General features: G+C 40.0%; 1 protein-coding gene across 3 annotated transcripts in view; it reads left to right on the top strand.

Moving 5' to 3' along the window:
• SLC39A8 (solute carrier family 39 member 8) overlaps window positions 1-23,042 on the top strand; it is an 82,576-nt gene extending 59,534 nt beyond the window's left edge. For all 3 annotated transcript variants that reach the window (XM_043438787.1, XM_043438785.1, XM_043438786.1), the window contains exons 7-9: window positions 17,923-18,130; window positions 19,123-19,307; window positions 21,607-23,042. In XM_043438787.1, coding sequence (XP_043294722.1) covers window positions 17,923-18,130; window positions 19,123-19,307; window positions 21,607-21,756 — 543 coding nt within the window. In that variant the 3' untranslated portion in view covers window positions 21,757-23,042. The remainder of the gene's footprint in view (window positions 1-17,922; window positions 18,131-19,122; window positions 19,308-21,606) is intronic.
• Window positions 23,043-24,231: the final 1,189 nt, after the last annotated feature.

Genomic DNA, 24,231 nt, shown 5'->3' with positions numbered 1-24,231 from the left:
GTGTCTGATCTCTGGCACTCTATAGGCACACGGCCTAACATGATAGGGTTACAGATGCTGTCAGCGGGTTGAAATGTGGTGATGTGATGATGTCTGCATATCCAGTTTGGGTGGTCAGGGACATATTTAAGCTAAAATACAGACTATAGGAAGCAGCTATGCATGCAAAGATCAGGGAGAAGAAGGTCAGTGCTGTGGAAACAGAAAGTGCAAAATCTCCAGGGTGGGAAAGAGTTTGATTGGTTTTAGGAATTGAAAGGAGGTCAGAGTAGCTAAGGCACAATAGATACTGGTATGAAATGACATTGAGGAAAATTTTAGATCGAACTTTTTCTTCAAAGTAAGTGGTCCTGTGTTCTACTTAAATAAGTATTGATCATCCCAAGTAAGCACCTGGTTCTAAAATTACATTTTACTAAATGTAACAAATTCAGGAAGGGACAGTCAGAAAACTGTATCTTTTTTCCAGTCTGTACTTTGGTCTGTAAACAACAGATTATATGGAGTAGATTTGAAAGCTGGAGGATGGTGTTTTATCCCTTCAACGATTGGAGGTATTATTTTAAGTGTGTCTGAAGTGTTAGCAAACCTCAGCACATCAGCTTAGTGTATTCTACTCAGAACCAGAGGTACTCGAATCTGGCACCTTTCAGGATGGAAACTGGCAATAGCAATAAAATAACCCATTATTGTAGCAATAAATTACTGAACTCAAAATTTCTTATCTGGAAAAACTCGGTCCTGAGTGGCCTTTTTTGCCTTCTATTGCATGGGCTTAAGAGTCAAATCATCTTGGTCCAGTGGCTTTTCCCTCTCCAGCGAGGTGGATTTTGGTCCTGGCCTTACCTCTACCTCTCACATCACTTCCTCTGTGATTGGATGTTAGAGGGACTCAGCTCAAGGCATTTAGAAGAGCTCCTTTCAAATGGTGAGCACTCAGTGGTGTTAGTTGCCTTGTTGCTACTATGATTTTCATCCTTTCCTCCAACAATCTTCTTAAAACCGTGTAGCTATCTCTGAATTAGATGCAAAATGGCCACTGATTAAAACCTTCAGTGCTTTGGTGGTCACTGGGATGGCTGTAGAGGTGCTGACATCTGCTGACTAAAGTGTGATTTTGGCGTTCCATCAGTCCATTCAGTTGAGCAAAACAAGTCTCCTCTCCCCCTGATTTATTTTTAAAAATTTATTGAACACCTCCATATATATATATTCAATTAATTTTTGGATGCACAGTGCAACAGGCATGTGGGATCCTATCTTAGTTCCTTGACCAGGGTTGGAATCCAGGCCTCCTGCAGTGGAAGTGCAGAGTTCTAACCATTGAACCACCAGGGAAGTCTCAGCTGTGTTAAATTTGGGGCTGAAATGAAGATGAAATCTTTGTCTGCTAGGAGCTTTTGATCTGGCTCCATGACATTAAAGAATTGGTAAGAAAACAAAGAACAACAAAAACACTTATGCACTTTCAGAGATCTTTTTTTTTTTTTTTTTAATGTAGATGAACCAGTTTGGAATTGATTAAGGAACATTTTTCTATGCAAAACCTTCCCACACTGTATAAATGCCCATTATGTTTGCTCTTTGGAGAGATTGGAATAGAATAGATGCTGCATATGACAATGGTTTGTGAATTTGTCATGAGAAAAAAATGTACTTTTACTATTACTTCACCTTCATCTATTCAGACACCAAATGTTCAGAATGCTTGTAGTGCTACATACTGGATGAACAGGAATGAATAAGAGGAAATAAAACCCCACCTTTCCTGGAGATCATAGGCATAGCTTGTTTGGCATAGAAGTTTAAATAATGTCTCTACTCTTTTTTAGAGGTATGACTCTGGGCATTGCTTAATCTCTTTATACTTCAGTTTCCTCATCTATAAAATGGGACTAATAACCTCTTAAGGTTATTGTGATGATTAAATGACTTGTATGACTGCTATTGGGCTTCCCTGATAGTTCAGCTGGTAAAGAATCTGCCTGCAATGCAGGAGACCCTGGTTTGACACCCGGGTCAGGAAGATCCGCTGGAGAAGGGATAGGCTACCCACTCCAGTATTCTTGGGCTTCCCTTGTAGCTCAGCTGGTAAAGAATCCACCTACAGTGCAGGAGGCCTGGGTTCGATCCCTGCGTTGGAAAGATCCCCTGGAGAAGGGAAAGGCTACCCATTCCAGTATCCTGGCCTGGAGAATGCCATGCACTGTGTAGTCACTGGGGTCGCAAAGAGTTGGACACGACTGAGTGACTTGCACTTTCTCTACTACTGTTTTCATTCTTATTCTTCTGTGCTCCCTGAGTATGTCCTATGTCTTTCATGCTCAATTCCTCAGTATAAAATTTCTTTTCTTGAATATAAAGAAATACTGTATATGTGGTCCAGTGGTTAAGATTCTGAGCTTTTAATGGAGTGGGTGCGGGTTTGATCCCACATGCCAAGTGGCACAGCCAAAAAATAAAAAATAAAAACAACGAAACCCAACAACAAAAAGCAAACAAACAAAAAGTGGAAACAAAGCCAATAAAATTACATCTTTATTTTAAAAAAAGAATATATATATATGACAGAGTCACTTTCCCATACAGCGGAAATTAACACAACATTGTAAGTCAGCTGAACCTCAATAAAATTCTTCTTTTCTTTAACCGGTGAGCAAATCTGCAGAGAATCATATTTATCTCTTTAAGAGGAAAGGAGGTCCTGGTACCCTATCACCTGTGTAATTCTCACCCCTCACTCTCCACATACTAAGCAAAGATGCTCAGTTTTACTAAATTATTGAGATATATAGAGACCCGGGACTGGCTGCCATCTCAGAGAGCAGGGTTAACCCTTTGTTGCTCACTTTGTTCACTACTGGCACACTGCCTGTTTCTTAACACCCCACTATGGCCATCATTGCTTCTTCTATTGCAGTGACTGCAGCCGGCACTTGCTCTTGTCCTTGTCATCTGTCATCCCTGGTCTCTTATCACTTTCCTGAGCTTCTTGCCCTAAGAAACTTGTGCTTCTAGTTCTCTGCAAATGAGACAGCCCACCTTCATCTTTTGCAGGCCTGGGTAGTCAATCACTTGTAGTACACTGGGTGGGATCTTCTGTATTTCAGTTCATTTCACATAATTCATGTCAGATGGTAATTACACCACAGGCAGCTGCCGCATGGGGGCGGTTCCTCTACCACATCCCACCCTCCTCATGTCTCCTCATCTGAACTATTCTGTAGGACTTAATAATGAGCAATGTAGGTATCCCTGCCTTTGGGGAACCTCATTTTTCAGGAGCGCAGCAACATATTTCTCCAACTCACATGAAAACTTAACCAATTTCCTAGTGCCTTCTGAGTCCCTTTAAGACTTCTCTCAGTAATAATGAGGGTTGCGTAGGTTGGGGAGTACATTATGCAGGCTTTTTATAAGAAATGGTATTCTGCTTCCCGAATGTATCAGAGCATTAATGCCCTCCCGGTCTGTAGAAACAGTAGGTTTCCTTTCAGAGTGGTGTAAGTGGTCCATTAGGACAACTGTAAATACTTAATTACTATATACTTTAAGTTTCATTGGCAAAATAGGAGCATAATTTCTTGAAAACCCCTCAGATTTCTCTTCAATTATTTTTTTAGGATAGTAAAGTGATATGGTCCCCAACTGAAAATGAGAGACTATTATTTCAACTCCTAAGGAGCTAAACAACTTCAGTCTCATTTCACAGAAGAGGCAGAGGGAAAGGAAACCATTTTCAAGGTTTCTGGAAATTGTTATTTTCTTGTTAATGGTTATTTTCATTGGCAAGGAGAGTTTTGAAAATGGTTATGAAGTTTTTTCCTGAAACCAAATGACTAGAGACTAAGTACATTTGAATTATATTTGGTTATAGGCATTAAAGAATAAAAATAATTTCTCCTTTCTCATGTGAAGTTTGATTTTGGTTTTAGTGAGCTGAGACTGACTTCTTAGGGCTAGAGGAAGGACAAAGGAATCATCAGCTACAAAGTCCATTGAAATCCCTTGAAAATATAGATATAAAAACAAATCCATTGAAATTTTGTATTGTATATTGCTTTTAGGGCTTCCCTGGTGGCTCAGTGATAAAGAATCTGCCTGCAGTGCAGGGGACCCAGGTTCAATCTCTGGGTTGGGAAGACACCCTGGAGGAGGGCATGGCAACCCTCTCCAGTATTCTTGCCTGGAGAATTCCATGAACAGAGGAGCCTAGTGGGCTACAGTCCATGGGGTCACAGGGAGTCTGACATGACTGAGGTGACTAAGCAGCAGCAGAATAGTGCCTTTAACTCTTTATATCTTTGTGTCTATTTTATCCTTCTTGCAAGTTTTTCTGTTGAAATATATTCAATAGTATGTACACTGGAGAAGGAAATGGCAACCCAATCCAGTATTCTTGCCTGGAAAATCCCATGGATGGAGGAACCTGGTAGGGCTACAGTCCATGGGGTCACAAAGAGTTGGACAGGACTGACTGACATAAATCAAAAAAGTATGTACAGAGTCTGGGATTGTTGTATGGGGAATGAGCAGATGAGTTTGAATCAATCATCCTTTCCAGAAGAGATGGCATTTTCAAGTAAAGATACAAAATAGAAAATGGGCAATTTACAAAACTTGGGGCAAGGTATGGGTTAGCCGCCACAGACGAAAGTGCAGTAAACCTGGAACTTGAAATGGTGAAACTGTTAGCAATCTTATGTCCAAAGGGAAGGGGGAGGAAGAAGTTTACTAGAACTTGGAGGGAACTAGTTTTGTACAGAAAGCCAGTGCTCAGTGGAGCAGTGATCTTTAATTAGGGTCATAGCCAGCCTAAGTTACCCACCCCCTCCCCACCAAAGAGGGATCCCAGGGAATAAATACCCCGGTCCCCGTCTCCTCTTTCTCTCCAAGTTTATGTTAGAGCACTTTGGAATCCCCCATGAATGGTCTTCATCCCCACTAATCTGACTTCTTTGTGTACAGGCCAGTAAGCAAACCCTGGGATGGCTAATGAAAGATGCCAAATGATATTTACAGTCTTCTTGTGCACTTATTATTGAGACCATCCTAGGGGATAGCCTCTTATGAGATTCAACAGAATAGAACGGTCTTCCCATTCTGGGCCTTTTACAAGTGGTCTGTCTATATATTTCTCCCCAGATCTCTGCCACCAGTTTCCAACCTTGTTTTTTGAAAGTCTCTGTTCACCCGGCCCGCTCTTTGAGCTCTCACTCATGAGTTAGTGTAGACCTACATCTCAGGCCATTACTTCTACTTGAAGTTCAGCATCACACTTAAAAGTTCTGCCCCCTTGGAGGATTTATCCTTATCACTGTATTTTAAGTTCATTGTGAGTAAGATTGTATAGTTGGTTGGTGCTGGAACACTATTCACAGTTAACTGGCCATAGGAAACACTCCATGTAGCCTTACTGTTGTTGAGGAAAAAGAGATGCAGTATTAGGCTTAGGTTATGAGGGTCTGAATCAACTGCCATTGTAATTTGCTTGTATCTTCAAGGCTGGTATGGGCTTGTTTTTGTTCAGAAATTTGATAATGGAATGCTGGTGTGGGCAACTGAATTTATGGCTTGTTGGATCAGATAACTTCCAGTTCATGTTGGGCATGATCTCTCACCCACTTGATGTCCCATGGGCACAAGATAAGTCTCTCCAAGGACTTAGGAGCAAGCAAGTCACAGCTTTTGAGATAAAAATTGTGTGCGTGCATGCTCAGTTGCTTGTTTTGTCTGAGTCTTTGTGACCCTGTGAAGTGTAGCCCACCAGGCTCCTCTGTCCAGGAGGATTCTCCAGGCAAGAATACTGGAGTGGGTTGCCATGCCCTCCTCCAGGGGATCTTCCCCACCCAAGAATAGAACCTGCATCTCTTATGTCTCCTGCACTGACAGGTGGGTTCTTTACCTCTAGCGCCACCTGGGAAGCCCTGAGATAAAGAATAGTTAATGGCAAAAGAGGGCATGGTGTACCCTAACATCTTAGGGGTCTGTGCTGTGAATTCTCTGACCAGGGCTTGCCAGAAGGCTCCTTTCAGCATCCTTATCTGTCACAGACTTTTCTAATAACACTTAGTCTGCTGGGTTGTAAGAACCAAATGGCAGGAAAACTTACAGCACAGCCTAGATCTTGCAGAACCCTTTCATGTTCTGGGTTTCGCTGAAAAATGCAGCCCACCTATGGATAACCACTGTTCCATTTCCCCATACTTTGAATATATGAAAAACCCAATTACATTCCATTTTGAGGTCTGTTTTTTATGGCCATTACCAGCACCAGTGATTCTTTCAGGATCCAATAGGAAACAGACCACTCAAAGTAGAATAATTTCAGGAAGATTGATTTATAAGGTGAGAGTTGGGTAGAAGAGTAGTGCCTGAGCCAGAGACCAGTAATGGCAAAATTATTACCACTCTTGGACCCAAAGGATGGAGAGGAAGGTGCAGTTCTGAGAATCTGGGAATAGAGTTGTCTTGAGAAGAGCTGCGTTCTCCATTTGAGGGTCATTGACGGCTTGAGTCAACTGTACAAGGGGGTATCAGAGGAATAAAGATCTTGATTTCTCCTTTCTTTCTCCCCCTGAATTCCCTCTAGTGCTTCCTAGTTGTCCATCTTAAATGGAAACCAGAGGACAGGAAGCCTGTAGCAATGGCCCATTCAGGAAAAACAGCTTCAGGACAGAGAGCAGGGTGAGAGGGTGGGAAGTCATTCTGAAAAGGCTGATGGGAATTAATTATCACGGCCCTGAAGTTTGAATCTTGGATGTTCCTTTGGGGACTATGAATTCCAACAACATGCAGATTCTTTTATTTATGTTTCAGTCCTCGGTTCTTTGCGGAGTTCCTGCCTGCTGTAAAATAGGTGTTTGGTAAATAATTAAGGAGCTTAGCTTAGTCCCAACACCTTCTGTGTGATGTTGAGCAAGTAATTTATATTCTTGGATTGTCATTCTCCTTGTCTCTAAAATTAGGATACTATATTAGTTCTGTTTTACTCATGAGGATGTTGTAAAGGTCAAAAGAAAACAAAGACACTAATATATGAAAGCGCTTTATAAACTGAAACGCTGAATATGCAAGATACTACTTACATCTTAGAGATTCCTTTCTTCCTATTGGCAGTCAGTTGTCTGATTCAGATAAACTTATTAACTCAGACTGCATACTTTTCACAGTGGATTTTACCTTCTAGCTAATTAACCTCCTGACTCTTTAATACACCTTGAACTCTAGTCGTTGAAAGTTCAATAGAGTATATTTATGTCCAACCTCAAACTTCCTTGTTAGCAGTTTTTCTTTTTTCTTTTAGTATTTATTTGTTTGTCTGTGTTGGGTCTTAGTTGCCATAAGCAGGATCTTTTGTGCACAGGCTCAGTAGCTCAGAGGCGTGTGAGATCTTAGTTCTCTGACCAGAGATTGAACCTGAGTCCCCTGCATTGCAAGGCAGACTCTTAACCACCAGGACCACTAGGGGAGTCCCTCCTTGTTTCTTTTAATATGTCACTGCCCCCTCTCACTTTTCCAAAGCTCCTTTTTTTGCATAGATTTGCTTTTTCTCCCATTTTCTCCAATCATCTTGATCAGTATGCAGGAGAATTTATTTAAGGATCATATGTGAGCAGTTTTTTGTCATGCACACTTTTCTCTTAGGCAGTTTTTGTTTTTCTTCCTTTTAGTAATGCTTTATTCCTCTGTACTTTGTTACATAAAATGATCTCTGTGACAATAATAACCATTTGTGGCATACTTAGTTTACAGACATGTCATTTAATCATCACAATAATCCTATGGAGTGGGTAGTATTATTTTCTCTGTTCTACAGATAAGGAATCTAAAATCAGATTCCAAGTAATTTTTTTTTTTTTAAAGAGCAGTTTTAGGTTCATAGCAAGATTGAGAGGAAAGTACAGAGATATCCCATATATTCCCTGTCTCCACACTTGTGTAACCTCCCCCATTATCAATATCCCCCACCAGATCAGTACATTTGTTACAACTGGTGTACATCCATTGACACATCATAATCACCAAAAATCCATCATTTCCATTTCACTCTTGGTATTGTTCATTCTATGGGTTCAAACAAATGTGTAATGTATCCATCATTGTAGTATGATATAGAGTATGTTCACTGCCCTAAAATTCTCCGTGTTTCACATATCCATCTCTCTTTTCCCGCAACTCCTGGCAACCACTAATCTTTTTACTGTTTCCATATATGATTTTGCCTTTTTCAGAATGTCATATAGTTACAATCATAACACTATGTACCTTTTCAAATTTGGCTTCTTGTATTTAGTAATGTGCGTTTAAGAGTCATCCATGTCTTTTCATGGCTTGATAGCTCATTTGGGGGCTGGGGGGCTGTAACAAGATTCTGTTGTTTGGATGTCTCATAGTTTATCCATTCACCTAATTAAGGATATCTTAGTTGCTTCCAAGTTTTGGCAATTAGGAAAAAAATACTGTAAACATCTGTGTACAGGTCTTTATATGGACATAAGTTTCCAACTTCTCTGGGTAAATATCAAGGAGCATCATTGCTGAATTGTATGGGAAGAATATGTTTAGTTTTGTAAGAAATTGCCAAACTGTCTTCCAAAGTGTCTGTACCATTTTACATTCCCACTGGCAATGAAAGTGTTCCTGCTGCTCCAAGTCCTTGCCTGTATTTGGTGGTGTCAGTGTTACTGAGTTTGGCCATTCTAATAGGTATGTAGTGTTATCCTGTTTCAATTTGCTTTTCCCTGATGACATATGATATGGAGCATCTTTTCGTATCCTTATTTGCCATCTGTAAGTCTTTGATGAAGTGTCTGTTAAGGTCTTTGGTTCATTTTTTAATTGATTGTTTTCTTATTGTATATTGCTTAAGTCTTTATCAGATATCAGATATTTGTCTTTTGCAAATATTTTCTCACATTCTGTGGCTTGTCTTTTCATTCTATTGGCATTGTCTTTTGCAAGGAGAAGGTTTAAATGTTAATCAAGTCTGGGCTATCAATTCTTTCATTATGCTTTTGATGTTGTATCTAAAAAAACCATGGCCGTACTCAGGGTCATCTAGGTTTTCTCCTATCTTATCGTCTAGGAGTTTTAGAGTGTTGCATTTATAGTTAGGTCTATGATCCATTTTGAGTTCATTTTTTTGTGAAGGGTGTCAAGTCTGTGTCTAGACTCTTTGTTTTTATATGGATGTCCACTTATTTCAGCACCATTTAAACCTTCTTGCAAAAGACAATGCCAACAGAATGAGAAGACAAGCCACAGAATGCGAGAAAAGACTTTCTCCATTGTGTTGCTTTTGCTTCTTTGTCAAAGATAAGTAGACCAGGTTTATATGTGTCTGTTTCTAGGTTCTCTATTCTGTTCCATCGATCTATTTGTCTATTCTTTCATCAGTACTGCACCATTTTGATTACTGTAGCTTCATAGTAAGTCTTGAAGTCAGATAGTGTCAGTTATCCAACTTCTTTCTTTCCTTCAATGTTGTGTTAGCTATTCTAGGCATTTTTTGTTTTCATATAGATTTAGAATAAAAAAATATCAACAATATAACATTGTGGGATTTTGATTGGGATTGCACTGAGTCTGTTGATCAACTTGGTAAGGACTAACATTTTGACAACTATTCATTGTCTTCTAATGCATGAATAGAATAGTTCTTTGATTTCTTTCATCATAGTTTTGTGCTTTTCCTCATATAGGTCTTCCACATATTTTGTTAGATTTATACCTGAGTAGTTAATTTTAGGGGATACTAATATATATGCTATTATGATTTTAATTTCAAATTCTACTTGTTCATTGCTGGCATATTGGAAAGCAACTGACTTCTATATGTTAACCTGCATCTTGTAACCTTGTCAGACTTGCTTATTATGTTTCAGGAGCTTTTTCGTTGATCCTTTAGCATTTTCTACATAGACAGTCATGTCCATTTGCCAACAAAGACAGTTTTATTTCTTCCCACTATGTATATACCTTTTATTTCCTTTTCTTGTCTTACTGCATTAGCTAAGACCCAAATAACTTTCCAAAGGACATAGAGCTATTAATATTAAGTAGCAGAGCTATTACTTAAACTCACACCCATTTGGTGCCAAAGCCCATACCCTTGAAGCATTAAGCTAGCTTGCATTCAATATCTCTTTCTTTAACTCTCATCTCTCTTTATTTGTGGCCTCTTAAAATAATATTTTATAGTCTTTATGTTACATTAGTTTCTATGGGCACAGATTTTATGTTTAGCTTTGCATATGATTTTCAGCTTTTGTTTATTTGTACTTCCTTTTGCCATCTTAATTATGTTTTTTGGAGGGTTTCTACTTTCATTTTTGATATGGTGCTTTTTTTTTTTTAATAACCAGAATTCTTGCTCTGCCAAATTCTTTCAGCATGGTATATGGAATTTGAAATTTAACTTTAAGTGCAGTGGTTGCTTGCTTTTACCTTCTTATCAGTAAAATAGAAGATAATAAACCATAAAAAACATTTTTCTTAATCATGGCTCACATTGCCTCCCCCAATGCAGAGTGAATTCTCATAGTGTTCATGCTGATCTTTGCAGCCATTAATTTAACAAAAAAGGATTTCATTTAGTGGGACCATGCTGCTGCTGCTGCTAAGTCGCTTCAGTTGTGTCCGACTCTGTGCGACCCCATAGACGGCAGCCCACCAGGCTCCCCCGTCCCTGGGATTCTCCAGGCAAGAACCCTGGAGTGGGACCATACACCCTCTTAAATGCAGACTGAACCTGGCAGGTAGCCTGCTTCTCCAGCTTTACCTTGTTTGCTGCTGGTGACTCCTGAGTCATTACAGGTTCACTTTTGCCTCTTGCTGGTTCTCATCCCATGGCTTTAATGTTCTGTTTTCTGAGTATTGTAATAACATAATGCAAAAAATCCAGAACACCCATGAACGATAAAAGAAAAAACCCAAGGATTACCCGTAGTACTGTCTCCAAGGGAGAACCATGATTAGCATTTTTATATGTATCTTTTCAAGTTGCACTCAGACCATTGTAGGATTATAATAATAATTTTCACAAAAGGTGCCCACTAGGCATGTTGTTACATATCAATATAAATATATTTTACCTCAATGCTTTGTTTTGGAAAAATACAGATATTCATCATCTCTGCTACTCTGCATAGTATTTCATCGCAGGTATAAGCCATATTTCTATGATCCATGTCCTATGCAGGATAGCCAAGTGCTTTCTTTTTTTCCCTAATCTTCCTCCTCCTCTTTGCCCTCCTTGTTCTTCTCCACCCTCTCCTTTTTCTTCTCCTTTTCCTTACCTTCCTCTTTTGATAGCTCTTTCTGCTCCTCCCAGCACAGGCCACTCCTCCTCCTTCCTGTCTTCCTCTTCCTCCTCCTCTCACACCCTCCTCTTTGTCTCTATTTTTGGTCCTCTTTAACTTTCTTTAACTGCCTTATTTAACCTTAAGCTGTTCTGCAATTCTTAGTGATTTTTATTTCACTTTTTCTTCTTCCCCTCCATACTCAAGTTGGGATTACTACTCAGTCTCCCTTCCCCTCTCATAACTTTGTTCATGCTATTATTTCTCCCCCCATTCTGATTAGTCTTCATTTTGCTTTGACTTCATTTTCATCAATAATTTAGGTGAGCGATTTTATGTACCTTGCTGATAATTACACTGTAATTCGTGTCAGAGCCAAGCAAGACCTTGGTTCTCCTGGATTTCAGACCAATGGTCTTTTCACTAGACTGCATTACCTTATCATGACTGAGGTTAGAAATAGCCTCATATTTAGTGTACAAGTCAAACAAGGAAGAAAGCAAACAAGCAACAAGACCAAAGAAAGATAAAAAATAAATAACGGAAAAGAGAAAACTCCCTAACTTAACAAAGACTTGACTCTAGTGTTCTGTATGCTTAGTGACTTTGTTCCAGGTGACTTAAAAAAGAACTGTTCATGAATGTTTGCCTACTTTCATTTGTTTTAAGACCTTTAAAAATCTATAACAGTTAATCTAACCAACAGTGTTATTTGAGACCTAAGATTATAAGATTAAAAGGAAGTATAATAAACATAGTAATATCTGTACCCAGAGGTAAAAGAACCATGCCTGATATATTAATTTGTTTTTCAGAATTAAAAGAGTTTGTATACAGTCTCTGTACAAAATATCAGGTAGTCAAGACTTGGTCTAGCAATCTTTTCCCTAAGTCATCACAAGTAAATAAGGAAATTATAAATATGTGATTAGGTAAACCAAGCTGGAAAAGGAAAACACTGGTCTTTTGAATGTACCTTGGCAGTAAGTTTTTAGAAAGCCAAGATCACTTTCTCTATAACTTTTCTCATAACTGCCTTTGTTACTCTTTGACAGTAATTGTTTCCTAATCTGGGACTTTTTACCCAAGCCACCCATTTAACATGTGCTAAGTCATGGAGAAGGAAATGGCAATCCACTCCAGTACTATTGCCTGGAAAATCCCATGGACAAAGGAGCCTGGTAGGCTGTAGTCCATGGGGTCACAAAGAGTGGGACATGACTGAGCAACTTCACTTCACTTTAAGTCATTGTCAGAATTCTCCACCATAACCTGTCCATCTTGGATGGCCCTACATGGCATGGCTCATAACTTCATTGAGTTAGACAAGGGTGTGGCCCATGTGATCAGATTGGATAGTTTTCTCTGATTGTGGTTTTCATTCTGTCTGCCCTCTGATGGATAAGGATAAGAGGCTTACAGGAAGCTTCCTGATGGGAGAGGCTGAGGGGGAAACTGGGTCTTCTTCTGATGGGCGGGGCTATGCTCAGTTCAGTTCAGTCCAGTCACTCAGTCATGTCTGACTCTTTGTGACCACATGGACTGCAGCACGCCAGGCCTCCCTGTCCATCATCAACACCCGGAGTTTACTCAAACTCATGTCCATTGAGTCGGTGATGCCATCCAACCGTCTCATCCTCTGTCATCCCCTTCTTCTCCCACCTTCAATCTTTCCCATCATCAGGGTCTTTTCAAGTGAGTCAGTTCTTCGCACCAGGTGGCCAAAGTACTGGAGTTTCAGCTTCAACATCAGTCCTTCCAATGAATATTCAGGACTGATTTCCTTTAGGATGGACTGGTTGGATCTCCTTGCAATCCAAGGGACTCTCAAGAGTCTTCTCCAACACCACAGTTCAAAGCCTCAATTCTTTGGCACTCAGCTTCCTTTAGAGTCCAGCTCTCACATCCATACATGACTACTGGAAAAACCATAGTCTTGAAGAAATGGACCTTTGTTGGCAAAGTAATGTCTCTGCTTTTTAATATGCTGTCTAGAATGGTCAGAAGGACTTCCCTGTGGCTCAGATGGTAAAGCGTCTGCCTACAATGCAGGAGACCCAGGTTTGATCCCTGGGTTGGGAAGATCCTCTGGAGAAGGAAATGGCAACCCACTCCAGTATTCTTGCCTGGAAAATCCCATGGACGGAGGAGCCTGTTGGGCTACAGTCCATGGGGTCACAAGGAGTTGGACACAACTGAGTGACTTCACTTCAGAATGGTCATAACTTTTCTTCCAAGGAGTAAACGTCTTTTAATTTCACGGCTGTAGTCACCATCTGCAGTGATTTTGGAGCCCCCCAAAATGAAGTCTAACATTGTTTGCACTGTTTCCCCATCTATTTGCCATGAAATGATGGGACCAGATGCCATGATCTTAGTTTTCTGAATGTTGAGTTTTAAGCCAACTTTTTTCACTCTCCTCTTTCACTTTCATCAAGAGACTCTTTAGTTCTTCTTCGCTTTCTGCCCTAAGTGTGGTGTCATCTGCATATCTGAGGTTATTGATATTTCTCCCGGCTATCTTGATTACAGCTTGTGTTTCATCCAGCCCAGCGTTTCTCATGATATAAGTTAAATAAGCAGGGTGACAATATACAGCCTTGACACATTCCTTTCTCTATTGTATTCAGTCCAATACAATAGAATGGGGCCATGCTCAGTACATCTTTAATCCAATTTTCTGTTGATGGCTAGAGCTGTGTTCCCTCCCTGTTATTTACCAGGGGCCAAACTATGTTGAAGGTGATGAAGATAATGGCGACCTCCTTCAAAAGGTCCCATGCATGCACTGCTACACTCAGTGCCCCAACCTTGCAGCAGGCCACCACTGACCCACGCCTCCACCGGAGACTCCTGGCCACTCCCGGGCAAGTCTGGGTCAGTCTCTTCTGGGGTCATTGCTCCTTTCTCCTGGGTCCTGGTGTGCACAAGATTCTGTTTGTGCCCTCCAAGATTCTATTTCCCAGCCTGTGAAAGTTCTGGCAGCTCTGTGGTTAATGGCGACCTCCTCAAGAGGGCTTATGCCATACCCAGGTCTGCTGCACCCAGAGCCCCTTCCCCTGCAGCAGTCCACTGCTGACCTGTACCTCTGCAGGAGACACTCAAACAGTTCTGTCTCAGTCTCTGTGGGGTCCCTGGGTCCTGGTGCACACAAGGTTTGTTTGAGTCCTCTGAGCATCTCTAGTTGGAATGGGGTTTGATTCTCAACATAAATTCGCCCCTGCTACCATCCTACTGGAGCTTCTCCTTTGCCCATGGACGTGGGGTATCTCCTTGGGTGCTCCAGTGCCATGCAGCTGCCAATCCCAAAGAATGCTCATCTCACACGCCAGCAAAGTGATGCTCAAAATTCTCCAAGCCAGGCTTCAGCAGTATGTGAACCAAGAACTTCCAGATGTTCAAGCTGGATTTAGAAAAGGCAGAGGAACCAGAGATCAAATTGGTAACATCTGTTGGATCATCGAAAAAGCGAGAGAGTTCCAGAAAAACATCTACTTCTGCTTTGTTGACTATGCCAAAGTCTTTGACTGTGTGGATCACAACAAACTGTGGAAAATTCTGAAAGAGATGGGAATACCAGACCACCTGACCTGCCTCTTGAGAAATCTGTATGCAGGTCAGGAAGCAACAGTTAGAACTGGACATGGAACAACAGACTGATTCCAAATTGGGAAAGGAGTACGTCAAGGCTGTATATTGTCACCCTGCTTATTTAACTTATATCATGAGAAACGCTGGACTGGATGAAGCACAGGCTGGAATCAAGATTGCCGGGAGAAATATCAATAACCTCAGATATGCAGATGATACCACCCTTATGGCAGAAAGCAAAGAAGAACTAAAGAGCCTCTTGATGAAAGTGAAAGAGGAGAGTGAAAAAGTTGGCTTAAAACTCAACATTCAGAAAACTAAGATCATGGCATCCGGTCCCATCATTTCATGGCAAATAGATGGGGAAACAGTGGAGACAATGACAGACTTTATTTTGGGGGCTCCAAAATCACTGCAGATGATGACTACAGCCGTGAAATTAAAAGATGTTTACTTCTTGGAAGAAAAGTTATGACCAATCTAGACAGCATATTAAGAAGCATAGACATTACTTTGCCAACAAAGGTCCATCTCTTCAAGACTATGGTTTTTCCAGTAGTGATGTATGGATGTGAGAGTTGGATTCTAAAGGAAGCTGAGCACCAAAGAATTGAGGCTTTTGAACTGTGGTGTTGGAGAAGACTCTTGAGAGTCTCTTGGACTGCAAGGAGATCCAACCAGCCCATCCTAAAGGAGATCAGTCCTGAATATTCATTGGAAGGACTGATGTTGAAGCTGAAACTCCAGTACTTTGGCCACCTGATGTGAAGAACTGACTCATTTGAGAAGAGTCTGATGCTGGGAAAGATTGAAGGTGGGAGGAGAAGGGGACGACAGAGGATGAGATGGTTGGATGGCATCACCGACTCAATGGACATGAGTTTGAGTAAACTCCAGGAGTTAGTGATGGACAGGGAGGACTGGTGTGCTGCAGTCTGTGGGGGTCGCAAAGAATCAGACATGACTGAGTGGCTGGACCAAACTGAACTGAAGTCATTGTTGTTTATTACATTGTGCCTTTAGGATATATCAACTATTGAATTAATTAAATAAGGCAAGAGGCTGAGGTGACTCAAATGTCATATGTAAGCCATCCAAAATCTAAGCCTATAAATGCCTCAAGTTTACAAAATCTAAACCTAAAGACAGTCAGTGCCTAACATCCAATAGGCACTGAGCTGTAGTCAATCAATGATTTCCTTGCTTTGCTTCCATCTTTTCTCTGTAAATGTGTCTCCCTGAGCTTCCCATCCCTGGAATGCTGCTAACTACTCCTGGTTTGACACTGCCAGCTTGGAATCCATTCTTGCTTGAATAAACTCTTTTAATTTGCCTCAGTTTATGTTTTAACACTGTACAGTGAAAAGACCACATTTTTAAACCAGAAGGAATTCGTTTTATGCTGATAAGAATTGCCTTTTAAAGTAAAAGTAGATTAATGTTGCTTCATATGTTTTTGAGAGAAGGGGATGTTCCCTTTGCGAATTGCTGGTAGCTCAGTGGTAAAGAATCCACCTGCAATTCAGGAGCTGCAGGAGACATGGGTTAGATCCTGGGGCCTGGAGGATCCCCTGGGGGAGGGCATGGCAACCCACTACAGTATTCTTGCCTGGAGAATCCTGTGGACAGAGGAGCCTGGCGGGCTACAGTCCTTGAGGCCACATAGAGTCAGACATGACTGAAGTGACTGAGCATGCACGAATGCACAAACAAAACATCCCTCAAAGATGAAGATTTGCCACTAATGAAACAGGGAAAGGATGTGTGGCAAGATCGGAAGTCAGCTTTGAAAGAATGGTCCCCAAAGTGTTTCGAGTAGTTAAGTGACATCGGAGAAAAAGCACCGCCTCTCTGATGATTGCTCTGAAGGAAGCCCTTTTCAGCTGATATATGTTGCCCAATTTTTAGAGTCAGTTGTATACTTTACATCTTGTTTCTCCAGGATAAATAGGCTTCTTGAAGATAGAACCTGTGTTTTCCACTTCTGTGCACTTCCCATAACATTCAACAGACTGTTGTATACATTGCAGATGTTCAATAAATATGTTGATTAGCTGCTGAGGTAGAGTTGAGGGGAGGAGGATTAGAAATAAAATGTTCTCCAGTTAATTGCAAATTGCTTCCCTACTTAAAAATGAATTTGCATTTTATTATCTTTTCCCACAGTTTCTGGAATACGCTTCAGTTGGCATCTGTCATTTGATTTTATACAATTTTGTAAATTTTATGGAAATTTAAATTCTTTTTGAAAAAAATTTCTTATGGAAATTCAAATTCTTACAAAGAGTCTGCTTTAGGATTTTCTGTTGTTTCAAGGTGGAAAGAAGTGTTGTGTAAAGGCAAGCCTGTTTCAATCATACTTCATGTAATTTGTTAAGAGAATCATTGAAATTTAGAGCTTGTAGGGATCATGTTATTATAGCCTAAACACCCAGAACTCTGCCTGGAACACAGTGAAAACTTACTAAGTCATTGAAAAATAAATGAATCATTTAGTGCATTCTCTTCACTTCATGATCAAGGACACTAAAGCTCAGATTACTTGCTCACAGTTATAAGATTGGCACAGGATAGATTAGAATACATACTCCTTGATGTTATCATGCTTTAAATGTGGATTTCACATTCAAATTATAACATGGAAAAGAGTTTGAATTCAGTCTTTGAAAAACTTCTTTTACTTTAAAGTGTATGAATAAATCAAATTCTTAGGTTAATATCTATTAATATTACATTTTAGGAAGGGAGTAGTAACAGTTTGTTCATACAAGTCAAAAGGATTTTTTGAAGGGAAACCAGAGTAAAATGTCTTTTAAGTGGTTTGTTCAAGGCCTGTCAGTCTCTTCCTTTCCTTTCTCCAAGTTTTTTTTCCTCCATTTTTTATGATTAGTGGTTCCTATCCACTATGAAAGACTTTCTGTTGGAAACATTTGTCTCTCTCAACACATAATACATCTACTACTCTGTATCGCTTGGACTTTCAAGAAGTGTCGGTTATCCTGTGGATTGATTTTCTGTTATTTTGCAGGATGGAAGAAAAGAGTCAAGCTCGTGTACTTGTTTGAAGGGGCCGAAGCTCTCAGAAATAGGGACGATTGCCTGGATGATCACGCTCAGCGATGCCCTCCACAACTTCATCGACGGCCTGGCCATCGGGGCCTCCTGCACCCTGTCCCTTCTGCAGGGACTCAGCACCTCCATCGCCATCCTGTGTGAGGAGTTCCCCCACGAGTTAGGTGAGGAGTTCTGCCCACGTCGTCCAAGTCCATCAGCTTCTTGGCTTAAGGGGATGGAGACGTTTCAGATGACACGCTCTGAAAACTCCTGCTGATGTCTCGAAAAGAAGGAGCCCTTTTAGACATTGGTTATTATCTTTTATTTCATCCAAAAAGAGAAAAAAGTATTTAAGTAGAGAACAAATCTACTCAAACTATTTAAGTAGAGAACAAATGTATGAACATGAGTGACGGGGGAAGAGGTGGGGTGGAATGAATTGGGAGATTGGGATTGACATATATATATATGTATGTATATATAGATATATGTATGTATACATATATATATATATACTATTGATTGTTGTTGTTCATTTGCTAAGTCATGAGTGACTCTTTGCGACCCCACGGACTGCAGCATGCCAGGCTTCCCTGTCCTTCCCTTGGGCAGACTGTCTCCCGAAGTTTGCCCAAGTTCATGTCTGTTGAGTTCAGTTCAGTTCAGTTGCTCAGTCATGTCTGACTCTTTGCAACCCCATGGACTGCAGCCCGCTAGGCCTCCCTGTCCATCACCAACTCCCGGAGTTTACCCAAACTCACCTCCATTGAGTCGGTGATGCCATCCAACCATCTCATCCCCTGGCGTCCCCTTCTCCTCCTGCCCTCAATCTTTCCCAGCATCAGGGTCTTTTCCAGTGAGTCAGCTCTGGTGATGCCATCCAACCATGTCATCTTCTGCCACCCTCTTCACCTTTTGCTTTCACGACTATTGATACTATGTATAAAGTCGGTAACTAGTGAGAACCTGCCATATAGCTCAGGGAACTCTTCTTGGTGCTCTGTGGCCACCACGCTGGGAAGGAAATCTAAGAGAGAGAATACCTGTATGCATAGAGCTGATTCAGTTTGCCGTGCAGTAGAAACTCACACAACGTTGTAAAGCAACCATACTCCAGTAAAAAGGAATTTTAAAAAAGAAAAACTATTGACTTAATGTGTTCTTCTTCTTCTAGGGGACTTTGTGATCCTACTCAATGCAGGAATGAGCACTCGACAAGCCTTGTTATTCAATTTCCTTTCTGCGTGTTCCTGCTATGTTGGGCTAGCTTTTGGCATCTTGGTGGGCAATAATTTTGCTCCAAATATTATCTTTGCCCTTGCTGGAGGCATGTTCCTCTATATTTCTCTGGCAGACATGGTAAGACATTTTAAGATTTTGTTGTGCTTCAAATTTGGAAATAGACATCTGGCTTATGAATTGACTAAGGGTGACCTTTTGCTTTTCTCAGTGTGGATGGCCTTTCTGTTGTCATTTAAAATATTCCAGGTCCAACAGATAACTCTTTTTGAGTGGTTTGTTCTAATAGTGATTTGAAAGTGATTCTCATCAATTCTTTGATCTAGGTAGGATCTCATTGCTAGAGGACAAAATGACTTATTTTTGCTGAAGTAGAGATATTTTCCCGGGTGTTTTTCCTTGTGAGTAAAGCTTGTATCCTGCTATGTTATGGCTCCATAGGACTTTTCACCCTTTCAAGATGTCATATCTAGAAGGAAATGACTTGTTGAATAAAGTAAATAGCATTCTGTTACTTCAAAGTTCTAAACAGCGAGAGCCTTTTGAGTTAAAGTAAATTTGATAAGTTAAAGTTGAATGATATTTACTTAGGTCAGTATATATTTATATCTATGTTTATGTTTATGCTGTTTCTGTCTATGTGTGTGTGTGTGTGTGTGTGTGTGTGTGTGTGTGTAAAGGAGAGAATATCAGTGGTTCCTTGCATTTTCAAATAAATCATGGATAGCTTTCTAGAAATTGAAAATGTGCTGCTGCTGCTGCTAAGTTGCTTCAGTCGTGTCCGACTCTGTGTGACTCCATAGACGGCAGCCCACCAGGCTTCCCCGTCCCTGGGATTCTCCAGGCAAGAACACTGGAATGGGTTGCCATTTCCTTCTCCAATGCATGAAAGTGAAAAGTGAAAGTGAAGTCGCTCAGTCTTGTCCGACTCTTTGCTACCCCATGGACAGCAGCCTACTAGGCTCCTCCGTCCATGGGATTTTCCAGGCAAGAGTACTGGAGTGGGTTGCCGTTGCCTTCTCCGAAAATGTGCTAAGTGTATGTAAATCAAGGAATGTTTCCTTTGCATTTGGAACTGAATGTGTTTTTACATATATAATGTACTAATTTAATTTCCTCCACCTGCATTCTTAACTCTGTTCATTTTTCTGTGCAGACCCTTGTAAGCACAAGGATTTCATCTCTTAGAACCATCACTGCATTTATGTTTTCCTTCACAGAATTTAGTGCCTCATAATGTATTTATGTTAGGTCATCACTTCTTTTTTTTTTAAATATAAGAACAGAATCTATTAGAGTTATTCAGTTTAAAGAAATAATACAAATAAATGATGCTATATATACTTACAGCAGCTTTGCTTTTTTCAGAATGGCTTCACAAATTTCATCCACTGTATCCTTGTAACAGTTTTCTCAAATCAGGCTAACAGAGGGACTGCAGACTCTGGAGGTCTCCTGAATGCTTTGGCGCATTGCACCACTGTGTACATAGCAAATCACTTGGAAATCTGTTTTGAAAAGATGACATTTACAGATCTCTTCATGAGCCTTTTCAGTAGAAGTTTTGTGCTGAGAAAGGGTGGATTTTAAGTACAGAACTTGGGGTTTTAATTGCTTTCACCGCCATGAGATTGTTATAGTCTTCAATTCAAAAACAGCACCATTTATTTTAAAAAACCTTATGATTTTGTGAGGGATAGAACAAGCAAAAGGAAAAAAATTGAAGAGAACAAGAATTAACTGTATAGTGATTTCTAAAAGCATATTTAATCAGATATTATCGATTGATATTTTTGTATCAGGCTTGGAAATTGGTAAGGCATTGCAGACGATGGAGGGAGCAGAAAGGCACGGTTTTTGGTCCACAAAGAGAGGAACCTAAATTCAACAAACAAAACCACACACGTGATTACATAAATACAAATAAAAACTGAAATGAATGGAAAAACAGTATATGTGATGAAAGATGATCATAGAGGTGTCTAAGTTAGGAAGGCCTAAGAGAAACCTTCCTATGAAAGTAAGAAAGCGGAAACCTCAAAGATTTAGCTCATTGAAAGACTTGAGGGAAAAGAGGTTTTGGTGGGTGTGAAGGTTTTGAGGATGGAAAGAGGCTGGATACATTTGAGGTCCGAATGATGTGGATGGAGCAGAGAGAGCAAGGAAGAGAGGGAGAGGAGGCATAAAATGAGGTTAATGTCAAGCCACTGATTGACTGACCTGGGGAACACAGTTTTCCTACTCTTCTTCTTGTTGATGTCTGATTACACTGGCTTTTGCCGTTATGCTGTCTGTACTAAACATTTAAACCAGGGACGGAAACACTCACCCCCTCCCACCCCCACAGAAATCTGTAATAACTGTTTTATGTTTGACCACAAGATGGCAACAGTTATCTAACAATATATCTTTCCTCTAGTTTCCAGAGATGAATGATATGCTGAGAGAAAAGGTAACTGGAAGAAAAACCGATTTCACCTTCTTCATGATTCAGAATGCTGGGATGTTAACTGGATTCACAGCCATCCTGCTCATTACTTTGTATGCGGGAGAAATCGAATTGGAGTAATAAGAAGTGAAAGATGGTGGTGTTAATAAAGGCATTTAATAAATAAAAACAGCTCCAAAGGGATTTTTAAGCTGATCCTATTTAGTTAAAAGATAATTTTGTTTTTAGCTGTATGTCAAGAGAACTGATTATTGGTTTCAGGATCTGTGAAATAGACCATCATTTGTTGTTAAAAATGCTTTAAAAAGCTTTTGGTTCCAGTCTGAAAAGCCTGATACATGAAATCTTTGGTAAATGCTGACTTTTTTATGTTTCATGCATATTAAAAAACCATCACAAAGCAAGAAACATGCATTCTATAATCATTTTGACACCAAAACCCAGAGGAAAATATAAACTAGGCCATATAAGCCTTTAAATCTCTATGGTTGGATCAAATGTTCAAGTAGTTTCAGAGTGGTTTCTTTCAATTAATTTGTTCTAGTGCTTTCACAAGCAAGTACATAAAAATGTGGAAGAGAATCAAAATGTACAAAACACAAATATAAATGATTCCAAGGCCTTAATGAATCCAGGAGAGAAAGATTGCTTATAGCTTTGGTTTTGTTTTTATATTACAGATAGGGACTTGTAGGATGGCTTTGAAAACCATCTTGAAATAATATGAAATCAGTAAAATTTTGTTAGCTCTTCTAATTTCAGACTCAGATTTTTTTTTTCCTCCAAGTGTAATGTAAAGCTGATGACAGCTCATCGGCAGTATCCAATGTGTTTCCTTTGTCAAGGTGAAGAAAATGTTGGTTTATAGAAAGAAATTGAATGCAATTTTAAGCAATTTACTTTAAAAGATGAATACAACTATTTAGCAGAGGATATTTTAAGTAAATGCAAAATGAAAGCTGAATGGCTGTATGTCAAATACTAAGATATATGTTTTTTACGGGTGCCCAAGAAATAGAAAATATTTTTTTGGTATTCAGCCTATGTTTTTCCTATATGGTATATTTTGCAAAAAAAAAATCCCACACAGCATGATTATTTTTCTACCTTTTATAAAAGATAAAGCCTGTTTATTCATTTAGTAGATACAGAAAGTTGGTCTATAATTGAACATCCTAGCCCCAATCTCACTCCCAAATCACTTAAGGGAAGACAATTAAACTAGAAAAATACTTCACAGAAGCCAACAATGACCTCGGGAATTATACTGTCCCACAGGCTGTAAAATTGTGTCACATAGCAATAATGCAGAAGTGATGAATGTTTAGCATATATGTTAATGTACATTTCCCTCTGACAATTTAAAAATATTGTTTGACCAAATAGTAAACACCTTTGAAACCTTGTATTGTGTCATTCATTATTCATTTTAATGGATAGTTTTTGAGTAACTTTCATGTACCTGGTATTATGAGGAAGAGAAATAGGTATGTTTATTTCAAAGCTATTCAGCAAATAAATACTGTAAAGATTAATCATTGTTCATTGAAATCAGTATACATAGAATCTATTTTTATCATTTCACCTGTTTACATTCAATCTTAGGAAATAATCTTTACCTCTTCAAGGCACAGAGTGTATGTCTGGGTTGAGAAGTGATTTAAGAAGCTACAACATGGTAGTATATATGTATCCTGTATGTCTTTGCCTCTATTCCTGCCCTGAAAATAGGTTTATCAGTACTGTTTTTCTAGATTTCCATACATATTTGTTAATATGCAATATTTGTTTTTCTCTTTCTGACTTACTTCATCTGTATGACAGACTCTAAGTTCATCTGCATCACCAAAATGACCCAATTTCATTCCTTTTTATGGCTGAGCAATATTCCATTGTATATAGGTACCACATCTTTATCCATTCATCTATCAGTGGACATCTAGGTTGCTTCCGTGTCTTGCCTATTGTAAATAATGCTGCAATGAACCTGGGGGGTACATGTGTCTTTTAAAATCATGGTTTTCTCAGGGTATATGCCCCCAAGTGGGATTGCTGGGTCATTGGCTCCCCAGGTGTCTCAGTGGTAAAGAATCCACCTGCCAAGCAGGGGACATGGGTCAGGAAGATCTGGAGAAGGAAATGGCAACCCACCCCAGTATTCTTGCTTTGGAAATCCTATGGACAGAGGAGCCTGGTGGGCTGCAGTCCATGGGGTCGCAAAGAATCGGACATGACTTAGCAACTAAACGATGATAACAAAATGGTATATATACACTGCATGTGTGCACGCTCAGCTGCTTTAGTTGTGTCCAGCCCTTTGTGACCCCATGGACTGTAGCCTGTCAGATTCCTCTGTCCATGGGACTCTCCAGGCAAGAATACTGGAGTGGGTTGCCATATCCTGTTCCAGGGGATCTTCCTGACCCAGGAATTGAACCTCTGTTCTTGCATCTCTGGCAGGTGGGTTCTTTATGACCAGCACTACCTGGGAAGCCCATATATACACTACTGTGTGCAAAATAGCCAGCTAGTGGGAAGGTGCTGTATATATGCAGCACAGGGAGCTCATCTCAGCGCTCTGTGATAATGTGGATG

Source organism: Cervus canadensis, chromosome 19 (genome assembly GCF_019320065.1).
Source record: "Cervus canadensis isolate Bull #8, Minnesota chromosome 19, ASM1932006v1, whole genome shotgun sequence".
Classification (NCBI taxonomy): Eukaryota; Metazoa; Chordata; class Mammalia; order Artiodactyla; family Cervidae; genus Cervus; species Cervus canadensis.
Note: the sequence above shows the minus strand (reverse complement) of the source record. Positions and strands in the feature narration are given on the sequence as shown.